This window comes from Micropterus dolomieu, linkage group LG01, assembly GCF_021292245.1.
Source record: "Micropterus dolomieu isolate WLL.071019.BEF.003 ecotype Adirondacks linkage group LG01, ASM2129224v1, whole genome shotgun sequence".
NCBI classification, from domain to species: domain Eukaryota; kingdom Metazoa; phylum Chordata; class Actinopteri; order Centrarchiformes; family Centrarchidae; genus Micropterus; species Micropterus dolomieu.
In genome coordinates, this window is record NC_060150.1 from 23,057,873 (window position 1) to 23,073,204 (window position 15,332).

A 15,332-nucleotide genomic window follows, 5' to 3' on the forward strand; every position below is an offset into this window, starting at 1 on the left:
ACTTGTCAGACAGACACTTTGACCCTTGACAAGAAGCTCTGCTCCAGGCCTGTTTGTATCTAGTACATAGTTGAGCTACAAATAATAGTTTGCAAAACATGCTTGAAACCAATAGAAAACACACAAAAAACACAGTAAAATCAAAACAATGCACATTCAAAATTGTATATAAAGTAGACTTATTTACACCTATTACCATGTCGTGAACTGGGTGCACCTCCTGTACATATGCCATACCAGACCAGTAATCATGGTAATGTTTGTTCTGTTCCTCACTACCAGAAGCCATACCAGGGGAGGACAAACTGCATTTAAATAGGTCCTTTGGAAGCTGTCTCCTTGATGGAACGAGATATCTGGCTCTTTGGACTAGAAGAATACAAAAGAATGCAGTACTATGCAACTACCGCCTACCTAGTCCTCTTACAGTGTGTACTTGTATTAACGATCGTAATACCTCTCAATTTACACCTGATGAAAAGCTTCAGCTGTTAAAAATTTGTTTGGTTACAGCTGAGCCCGTGTGGTGCTTGACGTCACCACACCCTTTTTTTAAAACGGAGGCTGCAACATAAGGCCAAGACCAGTTGCTTTCCAGCCACCCTCCTTTTTTGCCTCCCTTTCTTTTATTCAATTTCAGGACCTCATCACCAACTTTAAAGTGGAAGGATTTCACATTCCTTTCTTTTGTGCGTTTCATATGCCTTGTTTTGCCCGTCCAGCTCAATTTTTATGTCCTGGTAAATCTGAGAAAATATAAACACGTTATAATATAGCAGTCATTTAAAACATATTCACAAATTTTAGGTTCTTAAGATGCATATATTGCCATTTCACCATCACCTTTGCATGCAGATCTGCAACTTGTGTAGCCTTTGACCTCCCAGGTGTTATCTGTCTCCTCAGTAACAACAGACTTGCCATCCCCCTGTTTTTGTGTCATGTTTATCATACCTTGGGTGCGGGGGTGTCTTCCAAATAGTACACGTTAAGGTGTGTACCTAGTTGCTCTCTGTAAAAGAAAAAAACAGTACAATCAATAGCATTTAACAGTTTTTCTACCTGGTTCAGTATCGTGGCTGATGTAATGCAGTGCACACCCAGAGCCTCAAAAACACCACGGTTGACCTGCAGACATATTACCTTAAAGTCGTCATATTATGCTCATTTTCAGGGTTCATCATTTTATTTAGGGGTTGTACCAGAACAGGTTTACATGGTTTCATTTTCATTCCGACCGGATACTGTGTGTGGAGCAGACAAACCCGGACTCCCTTGTTATTGTTCTCGGTGAACAATAACAAGGGAGTCCAAGTCCGGGTCCAACCAGAGAGGGGAACACTTTAGATCACTCACGGCATCACACGTGCTCCACTGGGACACTCTGATCACGTCATGGTACACCTTATTCCTGCATACAGGCAAAAATTAAAGCTCTGTAAATCTGTGGTGAGGACATCAAAGAAGTAGACCAGTGAATCTGTAGAGGATCTTCAGGTGTGTTTGGACTGCACTGACTGGGACGTTTTCAGGACTGCTACCAACAATCTGGATGAGTTTATAGAGGTTGTGACGTCCTACATCAGCTTCTATGAGGACAGCTGTATGCCAACACACACCAGGTGAGTTATAACAATGACAAACCCTGGTTCACAGTCTTCAGACCCGTCGCCTTGACCTCTGTGGTAATTAAGTCCTTTGAACGCCTTGTGTTGTCCCATTTTAAATCCATCACAGACCCACTCCTGAAGTTCGCCTACAGAGCCAACAGGTTTGTAGATGATGCAGTAAACATGGCCCTTCACTACATCCTCCAGCACCTGGACTCCCCAGAAACCTCTCCTTTATTGAGTTATATATCTTTTTTGTTCATGTAATAGGTTTGCAAAGTGAAGAAGCCCAAAGTCCAGCCCAAAGGGAGTTCCCATCTCCCACAGAAAACACTACTCTGAACTGCCTGAAAACAGCTTGTTTGTAGTCCAGCCTTTTCCCTTTGATCCCTGTGTGACAGGGCCAGAAAACTGCCTTGTGATTTTAGTATTGCAGTGTGTTTTGTCTGTGTTATTTGTATGCTGTGCTTCTTTTGCTTTTTAGTGAGTTATTTGTGTGCTGTGCTTTTGTAGCTTTTTTGTGTATTTTTGTGCTGCTTTTTATTGCATGTGGAGTGGTGTGTTTTAATGAGTGTGATTTTAAGTTTTACTAACTGACAAGACTGTCTGTGAATGCCTCTGCTGACATGCTAAAGAGACAATGAGCAACAGGTGTGGACGCCGACGACAGATTGGACAGGACTCCTTTTTAAGCAAAGCAACGGTAGAGAGAACAGAGAGAAGCAAGGAAGTCAGCCAGTCATCAGGCATCGAGCAGAAGGGCAGTAGGAACAGCAGACCTGTGGGGAAATAGCCGGACGGACGGAACCAGCGCAGCAGCTGCTACAGAGGTCTGCGAGGAGCTGCTGGGCCGATTCAGGCAGAACCAGCAGCAGCATGAGAGCAGACGACCGCAGCAGCCAGTGTCCGCCAACGCAAATTCACTCAGGCCTGGGCGGACAGTGTGACTGCCGCCCGGGGAAACCGTGAGTAACATTTCGGTATTTTGAGTCAGGCGGCAGAGAGGACCAGGATAGGGGAGGGCTGCGGAGTCGGGCTTGTGGAGCATAGGATGTGGGTTATTTGACGAGATCACACTACTCGCGAGGACTGCAGAGCAGAAGGAGCGACCCATGGAGCCGCTGGACCATGGGACTGAGAAACCGGCTGAGTAACTGTTTCCCGTTGCCGAGAACTGGCGAATTAGCCATTTATTTCCCTCTTTTAAAGTTCTGTTTAACCTATGGCATCACATTGATTTTAAGTAGGCTTTTTAAACTTGTACAATTTTTAATCGTAGTAATAAATTGTTAATTTTGATTTTAGCTTGTGTGGTTTGTTTCTGCTCTGCTCCAACCCTGATTTTAAAGAACCTGTGTGTCTGAGTCCTAGGGCTCATTCCCTAGGTGGCGTTGTCGGTGTGCCTTTCAACATATGTTAACTTTTTGAATACATTTTTAGGTAAACCCTTTTAATTGTAACTTATCAGGAGATGGCCACACGTTTGACGTAACATCAAAATGCATGTCATAATGTTCGGCAAGTGGCTAGTACAACATGCCCTAAAAAATACCGGTGGAAAAACACTCAGCTGCTGCAGAACACAGTGACAAGACGTCCACCTGCTGCCTCTCCTCTCCCTTCCAAACACTAGCTACCCTCCAGGTAGTCAATGGACATAAATTTGTTACTGTGATGTAGAGACAGAGCTCAGTTAAATCTTTATGGATGAAAGATACATTTGTTACAGATTAATAACTCACCACTCTGAAACTCTTGCTCCAGCCCATGTTTCTAAGCTGGCAAGGGGAACATATACAGCTGAACTGAAGCTGCATTTACCAGCTTAACAGGACCTGTCCCTGTTGATTTTGTCAGGTGGCACTGATTTACGATCCAGCTTGAGAAAATAACTTCCCGCAGTCTTGAGCTCTTTCTAACGCAGGGATGATGGGAGGGGAAGATGACTAAGTGAGTCTCTAAGTGGTCTAAATGAAGATGAGTGAGGAAGTGGTGTGATTGTGCTACTAAAGGGAAGGCTGCTGTCATCCCTGCCATGATGGGAGGCCTCTGGAAACATTTAAGATGCAGGTGTTTAGTGCTGTGACTCCAGCGCTGTGGTCCCCTCCGCCAAGTCTCCTAACAATTAAAGGAGTTAATACGAACAAAGTTTTACAAGAGGCTGCCTGTTTACAAGGAAGTGAGCAATTTGAGCAGTTGGAAAATGCAACATGGTTGAAGAATCATAAAAAGTGTTATCATAAATTTTGATGTTAATGTAATCAACAGTTGTAATGTCGCTCTCTTTTTTGCTGGGTTTTGGGGGGAAAACCTTTAGGTTTAGGAGAAAATATTTTGGGGTTCCTGGGAGTGAGAGTCTCATTCATTTTGTACATAGACGATGTTGGTGACTGACAGTTGAATCTCCATAATTCACTGATCAAACTGAACCATGATTACAACATATAAACAGTTTTGTTAGAACATACCTGGTTTGCTTGATAAAAAGTCAAAGGTCAATCCTGTGTACAAAAAACGTATCAGAGTGAAGTTAACTATGATTCCCAAAGTGTATTTAAGTAAAAAACATCTCATCACTGAGCTTAAAATGGTGTCCTATGCACCAATAATGGTGATCTGAAGCTAAAGATTACACTTTAGTAGAAATATTTAAGAGCTTAAAGCTGCACTATGTTTTTATGTAAACAATGATCAAATGACTGTGTAAAAGTAATCGCTTGTTGTGACTAAACCATAGACAATTATCACCAGCTCTGCAGTTTCCTTCAGCTCTAATGATCTTTTTAGCCTCTGTCAGCTCATTCTTTTGTTTTTGTGGCCCACATCTTTACTGCTTTGGTACAGTCTCAGCACTCTCACCAACCTGGTTCCCTGCTGCAGAAGCCAGCTCTGATAAACCCACCTGCCTAGCACCAAACAGACAAAGACAGCTACTAGCTTGTAAACATAGTGGAGCATTTAGCATCTAAAGATCCAGATGTTTTTTTTTCAAGAGCTGATGGTGTAGCACAAATACATTAATATGGGGCAAAATATGCAGTACAGTGATTACACTCACTTTGGACTATCAGAAATTACATTTATTTAGCTGATGCTTTTATCCAAAGCAACTTACATTAAGTACACCCCCTGCCCCCCCTCCAAAAAAAAGCAATTGCATGATCGTCAATCATACAAGTACATAAACTTCGTCAGATATGCTGAACTGTTTTAAGGGCGGTCCTTGAGATAGGATGTGCAGGCAACACATTCTTATCACAGGGCTTCAAATAACAACACTTTGACAAAGCTGGTAGTATGACAATGTAATCGTAACATCCCGGGTTTGAGTCTGGCCTAGGGTCTCTGTTGCATGTTGTCACCGTTCTCTCACACACGTTTGTACTACTTGTTGTCTAAAAACAAACATACATTAAAGACGTAAATAATTAAAAACGAAACATTGAGGATACCTTCAGGAGAAAACTGAAATGTGAAAGAACCTCTGAATATTGCACTATGCTGATGATACTAATGCTTCAATTAAAATGTATTTATATTGTGCCAGTTCATAACAGAAGTTTTTAGAATGTACTCCTTCTAATAGTATTTACAGAGACCCAACAATTCCTAACATTAGCAAGCACTTGGCGGTAGTAGCAAGGGAAAACCTCCCTTACAATGCAGCTTCACTGCTACCTTTTATGATGTACTGGACATTAAGTCTGGATGAAAAAGTGCACTTCGATCCACAAATAATACTAAGTTTAACAGCCCTGTAAGTGTCTAATATTATTTAATGGATCCTACTTTGCAAATAAGAACCTTTTAATCAGACATATCTTTCCAAACTATTGCAAGAACAGGATAAGAAAAAGAACACTGAACAAAGTTGACCTGCCTTTCTTCATTAAATGTTTGCCACTTTCATCATGCAGATTTATATTAAGTAGACAGCAGCTTTCTGAAACAGTGGATTCAAGAGGCGTATTGTAGGAGTTGTTGGTGGATACATATGTGCTTAAATAGCTCTTAGTTCCCCCACTGTTTATACAGATTGTCTCATTCCACATCAGTGTACATGCTTCACACAATAGTGAGCAGGATGCCTCTGTCTCCTTTCGTCTGTACTTTGTGAAGGTTACTTACACCTACACACCTCCCAAACTTAATATGCCTAATAAACAAACTTAATTAGTGGGAAGTGATGTTCGCAGAGCTTAACTGCGAGCTGTGCTGAGGGGTGGGGGTGGGTGGCAGGCAAACAGCTGCTGATAATCACCTTACGTTTTCCAACCGGTTAACGGTGGTTATTTTTTAGTGTTGCCATGGCCACGGCAGGTTGCGAGCAGATGACACTGTGCGTGACAAAAGTTGCTGATGGACGGTGTGCAGAGAGCATTGTTTTCGGTGTGTGTCAACTCCTTAACCACAGCAGCAGAGACGCTGTACCTGGGTAATTGATTCTATTTAAACTTCAGTACAATCATCATTAAAAGTAAAAGAGAAACTTGCCAAGACTTGTAAACTGTTTGTCTTCTGTTGTTAATAACTGTAATGCTGTGAACTGTGGAAAACAACAGCAGTGAAAAGAGACGTTAATACAGCTCATGTTCTGAATCAGGTCTTATTGTTTGGACATATGACGAGGCTTAACCACAGATATCCATCACAGAACAGGGACACATCGAGGTTTAAATAAGTAACTTAGTTTGTTTGTAAGTTACATACATGCATATAGCCAAGCGTATCCACAGGGAAACAGGGGATCGGACCCAAAAGAAGGACGAAGGAGGCACAGGAAACACTCAAACAATCAGCAAAGACAGGTAGAAACATTCAGACAGGACACAAGAGGCAGAAAACTTCAAATTAAAAACAGGAAGCGCAGAACAAATTAATAGTAGTGAAAAACAGAATGGGGACAAGGACAGGCGGAGACTTGGAAGTACATTTACATAATGTAGGAAATCCAAAACCATAACATAAATTTAAAAAATTAATTAAAAAAGTATTTAATATTTGTATTCTGTTAATTATTAACCAAATCAGTTAGTCTAATATAGCAATTCCCAAAGTGTGGGGGTGCACAAGAGGAAAAATGTAATAGTGTAATAACTATGCCTATACTTTTTTTTTGTGATTTTTTCATGGAATAAAAAACAGAAATTGAAAATATTCCTTTGTAAATTTTATTTAAAATTAAAAACTTACATTTTAATTTAAAAAAGTTTATGTACCCAAAATGCACTTCAACTCCTGCCGATCTTACTAGCTTTACGTTATAGCTAGTAGATAATTCATGCCAATATGCGCAACTGACTAAAATCAGGGAAACTGTCAGGTGGGACATCAAGTGTTATCAGTCGTGAAAGAGGAGGGAGACAGGGAGAAAGCGAGAAATCGGAGGCAGGAGAAACGGAGAGATGCGTTGAGCTGGGAGGACCGGGACTGGGTCAAGAAAATGAGCAGAAGACAGAAGGAGCAACGGGGACCACAGACAAATCAGGAGGACATATGCCCATCATCACGGCAAGGAGGCAAATGTGGCTACGAGATTGTTCATCAGACTGGAAGAAAAAGAAGGAAATATGATGAAACGTATCTGGCTCTGGGCTTCACTTGGACTGGCGATGAAGATTGTCCAAAGCCACAGTGTGTTGTGTGCAGCGAGGCTAACAGCTGTCTGAAGTCATCTTATCTACCTATCTAAAAGGGGTTACTCCACACAACCGTTGGAGTGTGCTTGCCAGCTGCCAATTCGACATGGTCGAATTTATGATTGGTTAGAGGGAAGCAAAAAAGTTTGACATATATTAACAGTTTCTATATAGTGAAATATATTTTCTTTGCATAAGGTGTGTGGTAGAAAAACGAAAGTTACGATATGGTAACCCTAGTTCTATTTGCACAGGCTCCGCCCTCTACTGGACTCTATGGGTACTACCTCTCCTCCTATCACACGCACGTACTCGCCCACTGAAATTTTGCTTTTTTTGCTTTTTTGATCCAGCCAGATCCAACACCTGAACTGTCCTGACCCATTACAGGGGACATCACAGTCAGTGTAAAAATGTTTTCCCCGACAACCGGTAGTCTATGGTAGACACCAGTCTCCTTCTTCACAGATCCTGAGTCGCACCTGCGAGCACAGATCCTGAGAAAGAGGCCGACACATCCAAGAGGTAAAAACGCACAAATGGACATGGTGAAAACCACGATGCCGTTGTGCAAATCTCCTCGACGCTCACCCCGTTGAAGAGGGCCGTTGACACAGCCACACCCTGTGTGGAGTGAGCCCGGACCACCAAGGGTGGGTCTTTCCCCGCCTGCACATAGGCCTGTGAGATACAGTCACAAAGCCATTTGGCTAGGTGCTTCTTGGATAGAGCTTTACCGATCGCACCGTCACCAAAGCAAACAAGCAGTTGATCAGTGCGTCGAATGGGGGCCGTGCACTTCATATAATGTGTTAGGGCGTGCACAGGACACAACAAATACAGCCTCACCTCCCTAGGCCCAGGGTGGGTCGGAGGGTGTAAGGCATCCAAATGTATGGTCCTCGACCTGAACGAGCTTCTTATGTTCTTAGGAACAAAGGAGGGGTTCGGTCTTAACACTGCTGCACTGTGGTCACCACGAAGCAGCATGCAGCTGGGATGAACCGACAGGGCGCACAGCTCACTCACCCTCTTGGCAGAGGTGAGAGCCAGTAACAAGGCTGTCTTCAGAGATAGCATTTTCAAGGAGGACTGTTCCAGGGGCTCGTAGGGGTTTGACCTCAGAGCCTCTAGTACCAGTGGCAGGTCACACTGGGGTGCAGAGACACGTAGCACCGGTCGTTGTCTCCTCACACCCTGCAGAAAACTCTTCACGAGGGGGTGGGTGAAGACAGGTCTGTCGCCAAACCCCTCATAACAAGATGAGATAGCTACCGCATACACCTTAATGGTTGAGTGTGACAGTCCCTTCTCCATTAGGCCCTGCAAGAAGGAAAGGATGGATCCCACTGAGCAGGTTATGGGATCCATTTCCTTCTCAATGCACCAGCGCTGAAAGCCCAGCCACTTAGCTTTGTAGCAGGAAGTGGTGGAGCCTGCCCTCGCCGCCTGGATGGTATGTATCACCTCTGTGGACAGCCCAGCCTGTCTCAACCTCTCCCTTTCAGGAGCCAAACCTGGAGAGGTTGGCCGAGCACCGGCAGTGTGCCTATGGCGCCTGACTCCTGTGACAGAGCCCCCCAGACCTGAGGCACAGGCCAGGGCTCCATCACTGCCAGCTGCGTCACCTCTGCATACCACCCCGCCGATCTGTGGCTGGGGGCTACCAGGATGACTGACAACCCTTCCTGTCTCACCCTCTCCAGCAGGGGGGGGATGAGATGGAGTGGGGGGAAAGCATACAGCAGCCCTTTTGTCCACGGCACGTGTGCCAAGGGCTGGCTGTCCTGTGGTAGGATCGAGAACCACAGCGGGCAGTGGGTGTTGTGCCGTATGGCAAACAGGTCCACCTGTGCCGTCCCGAAGCCAGACCAGATCTGCTGTATTATATCGGGGTGCAGTCTCCACTCGCTCTGTGGGGGACCGTCCCTCGACATGAGGTCGGCCCCCCTGTTCTCCGAGCCTGGGACGTGAAGGGCCTTCAGAGACAGCAAGTGTGCTGCAGCCCACGTCCATAGGTCCTCTGCTAACGTCAAAAGAGCTGCGGATCGGACTCCGCCCTGTCTGATGATGTAGGAGACTGTCGTGCGGTTGTCTGTCCTCACCAGCACGTGCCTGCCCTGGACTAGGCCTTTGTGGTGCTGGAGGACCAGAAACACCGCCTGGAGCTCCAGTTGGTCGATGTGTCGGCTCTCCCCAGGAGACCACACACCACCCACTGCTCTCGCCAGGCAGGTCCCTCCCCATCCGGTCAGAGACGCATCCGTGAACACAGAAACGTATGAGGATATCCGGCCGAGCGGTACCCCCGCCCTCAGGTGATGAGGGAACCCCCAGAACCGCAGGTCCCTCTGTACTGACTGGGGGGGCTTCACCATGCATCGCTTGTGCCTCTTGAGGTTTAGATGCAGGCTGGTAAACCAGCGTTGTAGCCGCCGCATGTGTAGCAGGGCCAGGGTAACTACTGGATGGGCTGCTGCCATGAGCCCCAGCAGCCTCATTACTGAGAGCGCCGTCACAGCAGTTCTCAGCTGGAGCTTGCGGACCGCTTGAAGAAGGGACGTCTGTCTGAGTTCTGACAGATGAACTCTCAGGCTGAGTTGAGCACAACCCCCAAATACTCCACCTCCTGGCGGGGATAGGGGGAGCTCTTCTCCCAGTTGATTGCAAAGCCCAGGTTGTTCAGATGCAAAATCAAGTGAGCTGTGTGGAAAACTGCCCATTGTTTTGACCTGGCCATGACAATGAGGTCGTCGAAGTAGAAAAAGACTCTCATGCCCTGATTGCGCAATGTTAGCAGTGCGGCGTCTACGCACTTGCTGAATGTGCGTGGGGCCAGTGAGTAGCCAAAGGGGAGTCTGGTGTATTCGTACGCCACTCCCTGGAAGGCAAAACACAGAAACTTCCTGTGTTTCCGGGCCACCTCAACATGAAAGTAGGCGTCTTTCAGGTCTATGGTCGTCAACCAATCGCCGGGCTGCACTAGCTCTAGCAGTTTCCTGAGTGTCAGCATGCGGAACGGTTTCCATGCAATATGCTGGTTCAGGTAGCGGAGATCCAGGATGGGTCTGAAGCCTCCAGTCTTCTTGGGGACCAGGAAGTACGTGGAGTAAAGACCCTTGTACATGTCATGGGTTGGAACGACAGAGATGGCCTGTTTCTGCAGGAGCTGTTGAATCTCTGTGGCCGGGAAGTCCACCTCCTCCTGAGAGGACAGGTTGGCTTCCTTGATGCCCTGGAAAGATGGTGGGATACAGCAAAATTGTAGGGAGTAACCCTGCCTCAATGTGCCATCCATCCAGTCTGTTGGCTTGCAGCAGCGTCTCCATTCCGTGTGGAAATGAGTCAGGGGACGCGCTGTTAGCTGAGGAGCGTTGTGGATGAATCGCTGGAAAGCTTCCTCGGCCCTCACCGCCACCAAACCCTCCATAAATGGGAGTTTGGCCCAAGGGGGGCCGCAATTGAAAGGGCCAAACCAGCCGTGGTGCGTTCAAGGTCACCACGGCCGGTTTGGCCCTTTCGAAGTCCCGGAAAAACCGAGCGGACTGTGGTGTCCTGAACACACCACGGCCGGTCGCTCTGTTGACGTCATTGCCTGCGACAGTGTTGTCGTAGCGTCTAAGGTGACGCGTTCACTATCAGCAGAACTGTCGGGAGGAGCAGTGACGAGCCGGATGAGCTCTCCTCTCCACAGCTGTTGGCCACTGTGGGAGAGAGAGTGTCCCCTCTGCGGCCAAACGGCGCAGCGAGCTGCTCGCAGAGGCAACGAGCGATCTTCCCTGCTTTGCTATGACGGGTGAGACGTGGCTAGTGGCAGCATCTCTCTGGCAATAGCGAGCTAGGCTGCTGCTACCACGGTTACTCCATGATGCGCTGCGACCTGTCGTTGGAGCATTTTTCGGCAGCTTAGGGTGTATGTCTGTGTGGCACGAAAACAATGCCGGTGAGCTAGCAGCTTGCCCGAGTGGGTTCATATAAGCGCGCTGGGAATGCAAGCTAGGATCAGATAGCTGCATTGTGCCGCTTCTACGGCAAGAGCGGCTCGTTTCTCGGCCGTCATGCCGCGGGAGCGGAGTGTGTCACAGCTCAGGCGGCGTAGCGAGCACTGTGGATGCCCGGGCCGCACCACCGTCTCGTTCAGCCTTAGCCGGGAGAGCGGTGTGGGCCACGGGGCAAGCCGTTAGCTTAGCGTCGGTGAACGCGCCGTGTTGAAGTGGCGTGTTCAGCACAACACTTTGCTGGGAAGGGGTTGGTGGGGAGGAATTAGCTCTTTGAGGAATGTAGGTTGTTTTAATCAAAACACCCTTGTCACAAGCAGCACACAACTTCTAAACATAGTGGCTTGGACATGAGACGGAGGGGACCCTAGACCCCCCCAGCCGCAGGTAGGCTGGCGGGGGGGTCTAGGCTGCTCCTCTGGCTGCGATGTAGATCCCTTCGCCTGTGTGGGATCCCTGGGTGGCCCGGTGTCTCGGGGAGGGCGCGGTGCATCCGTGGATCCGTGGACTCGCCAGTCCATCGCAGGGCAGGTATAAGAAAATGAGATATTGAATTAAAGAGTCATTCTTACAGCTTTTGTGTTAATTTCTAGGCCATGAAATTCATTTTTCATTTTGCTGTGGGTATCCTGAAACTGTAAGAAAGACTCCCTGGTCTAGAGGCCTTATTTTAAAATACTACTGCAATTGAAAACTAAACACAGAATATCGTTTCAGCTAAATCTACAGTGGTGAACAATTATGACATAAACAACAGGATAGGATCAGAAACAACTTCAGAACACTTGACGTGAAGAGAAGTTTGTGGTGTCATCAATGCAATGGCTGAAAAGAGAAAATGTGAGACAGAGTTCAACCGTGTGGTTTAATTAGATTAAACAAGGCAACAATACAACACCAGCAATCACTTTAGTTCTGCACATAGAGAATAATTCTAGCTTTTACACCTTCAGCTTATTATGTGTACTGTGGGTACACCAGACTAATCTCCAAAAGGACACAGCATCTGTAAGTCCGGTGAAAAGGTCATATCTGATCCTGGTTTAGGTGTGATGAAAGCAGATCGAAGTGGAGTGGGGCGATGTCTGAGGTTGTGTTATGATCATAGTTGAGGCTGAGGTCAAGTTGACCTGAGAGCAGATACAACAAAAAACATAAGGCTTTGTCTAAAGAGAGATAAAGGCAGGGCTGGACTGGGGCAAAAAAATCGGCTCTGGCATTTTTGGTCCAGGCAGCCCACAACAATCGGTCGGACACTCCTCACCAATACACATTGCAGCATTGTCATTGCAGTCTTCTTAAATAGTAGTAGTAGTAAGGAAGAGTAGTAAGTGCCATGGATAAATGTAACAGTGCACTCATTTACTGAGTCCCTGGTGATCAGAGGTGGCATGGAGTACACAACTCAAACTCAGGTACAAGTACTAGTACATGTACTAGTACAAGTACAGCAGCGTGGGATTAGCCAACGTGACGCTTACAAAATAATGTCAGCCACCGATACAGTTAGCCGAAGTTAAGACTGCATTAAGGAACTTTGCTACAAAACAATGTCAGATAGCTTATGCTGTGCTGTTGGACAGTGAGTGATGACGAGAAGTAGGTGACAGTCTGACTTTATGATGTTACGATTATATTATTATCACTGACCTTAACTGAAGTAATCATCATCATTGTCATTATGGCATGGTATACACATAACGACACTTTGTGTAGAAAAGTGGTGGGGCTCAGATTAGGGGTGTGACAAAACACTATTGGGGTTACAAGAACAAGACAAGAAGATACTCAAATAGAAAAATCATTGATGAAATATTTGATAGGGGGTCTGGGGGTCCTCCCTCTGAATGTTTCGAGAATTAAACAATTAATTTTCTGCATTCTGGAGACATTTTCTGCACCAATTCATGGTAGAAATGTCGTTATTTATATAACGGGAAAAAAATTCAGGTGGCTGGTGACAAATCAGAATATAAAAATATTATGGAATATAATGCAGTAATCAGTAGTTACTTTTTTGGACAACGCAGATGTGTTTCTTCTATCTTTACACTGCAGTGCATATTTTCTTATTGTGCAAACAAACCTTTCTCAAAGCATTTGCCTTTGTTATTTAACACTTCTCGTTGCAAGCTATTTTTCAGAAAACACTCAAACAGTGGTGGTACATGTCCAAAGCGTTCCCTGAGTAAATGACACCTATGGCCCTGCCTCACTGCTCCCTCCCTATAGGTTGAGCTACTACATGGTCACCACTTAACCTCCACTCTCCTCCTGCTCTCTCTCTCTCCCTGTCTTGGTGACTCTGTCTCTCTGCTTTGCTGACAAATGTATGAAGGTATTTTTGTGTCTTTTTAATGCAAGCAAAAAAAAAATGTTTTGAGAGCAAAAAAAATGTTTTGAGAGCATATTTATTGCACTACAATCAAAAATTAAGTTTTTAATTAAAAATAAACACTGATTGCAAGTTAAAAAGTTTCTCTTGTGAGGCAGAAAGTTTTGCAAGTTAATAAGTTTTGCAAGTTAAAAAGTCTAACGCTGTCTCCTTTTTAAAGAATGACACGCCGTCTTGGCATGTGGCTGGCAGCAACATTTGAGCAACTAGCTAAGTTAGGGTTAGCTACTCACGTTTAACACATTGTAGATTAAATCCAACTATAGTTTTCAGTGACGAAACAGCAACGCACCCTCAGTGGGCTAAAGTTAACGTTAATTACAACTTGGAGACACTAAAACGTCAATGTTAGACATTGCTAGACTGTGGTTGGTTAATGAAATCCTGTCACAATGCAACTTACAAGTCTACTGCCGACTTAGTTAATTGATTTTGAAGACACTAGGTTGTGTATTCATTATTTTCCTATTTCAAAAAATAGTCTGATCCAAAACCTCTAGAGTGCTTCAACCAAATTCATAACCTGGCTCTGCCTGCCTGTTCTCAGCTCGATTCACGCAGTGAATTTAGGTCTGGTTATACCAGGCTACTAAACAGGGTAACTCTGCATGGAAATTAAGAGAGGCTATTTGTGCACCTATATTTTACACTCACCTGTCTTCATGGTTAAATGTTAATGTGTACACATACCCCTACTCTATTTGCTCCATTTCATCACCCTAACATTCATATGTAACGTTAACGTAAGAAATTAAAGAAAACTCATTTATGAGTCTGTATATTACAGAATATGATTTGATTTTCTTGTTATACAGTGTGAGTATGCTGTACGTATAATTCTCCTATTATCATTTCTCTTTCTGCAGACTGTAACCCACAACATCTTTTGTTCAGGTATGTGGGCCTCTTTACCTAAAAGGTCAATAATTATTTGTATAATATGCACATCCCATCCAATGGCAGCTCTTACGAAGGGTCAGGGATAGGCTTTCTGCAGTAATAAGTAGGGAGCCAATTGATTTTGATTACCCGCACTTGGTTATCTGTCAGGAATTTCAGTTTCTCAGAGCAGGGGCAGCTTATTTGGACATTCCTCAGTGTGTAGTCGATGGCTTACAGCATCTCAGTGAGGTGATCAAGTCTCACCTTTCAGTCTGCACTGTAGCACCATTACTTGACAGTGTAGCTGTAGTTGAGTGGAATGGATGTGTAGGGCGACCTAAATTTAGCATTAATAGGGACATCCTTGAAAATCAGGATTTCAGCATGAACCTACCACTAACCACTCTTGCTGATGTCCATGGCATTTCAAGAGCCACCCTGTACAGGAGAATGAGAGAGCATGATCTCTAAGTCAGAAACTGCTACTCTGATATACCTGACATTGTCCTAGATCAGAAGGTGAGAACCATCAAAGCCAGAATGCCTGATGCAGGATATAGGCTTGTGAAAGGCTCTCTACTAGCTATGGGATACCGTGTCTCATGGAGGAGAGTGAAGTTGTTTTGCAACGTGTCGATGGTGCAGGTATAATTTCAAGAATGATCCAGTTGACATGCATCGTCAGACGGACATACTCTGTTCCAGCTCCATTGTCTCTAGTCCACATTGACACCAATCACAAGTTGATAAGGTATTATACACTGCTCAGAAATATAAAGGGAACACATCCTAGATCTGAATGAATGAA

At 45.3% G+C, this 15,332-nt stretch overlaps 1 protein-coding gene across 1 annotated transcript; it reads right to left on the reverse strand.

Annotated features, from left to right (window-relative positions):
• Positions 1-7,686: 7,686 nt before the first annotated feature.
• On the reverse strand, positions 7,687-10,547 carry LOC123979658. Its single transcript, XM_046063707.1, has 6 exons — positions 9,871-10,547; positions 8,767-9,817; positions 8,387-8,572; positions 8,099-8,281; positions 7,841-7,930; positions 7,687-7,746 (listed from the first exon to the last, which is right to left on the reverse strand). The coding sequence occupies exons 1-6, from the start codon at positions 10,545-10,547 to the stop codon at positions 7,687-7,689; spliced, it is 2,247 nt and encodes a 748-aa protein (XP_045919663.1).
• Positions 10,548-15,332: the final 4,785 nt, after the last annotated feature.

Coding starts and splice junctions, on each gene's coding strand:
- LOC123979658 (XM_046063707.1), bottom strand. CDS start 10,547: ATGGATGGCACATTGAGGCAGGGTTACTCCCTACAATTTTGCTGTATC. Junction 8,573..8,766: donor TGCTCGGCCAACCTCTCCAG/GTTTGGCTCCTG, acceptor TCCTTCTTGCAG/GGCCTAATGGAGAAGGGACT. Junction 7,747..7,840: donor CAACGGCCCTCTTCAACGGG/GTGAGCGTCGAG, acceptor CCTCTTTCTCAG/GATCTGTGCTCGCAGGTGCG.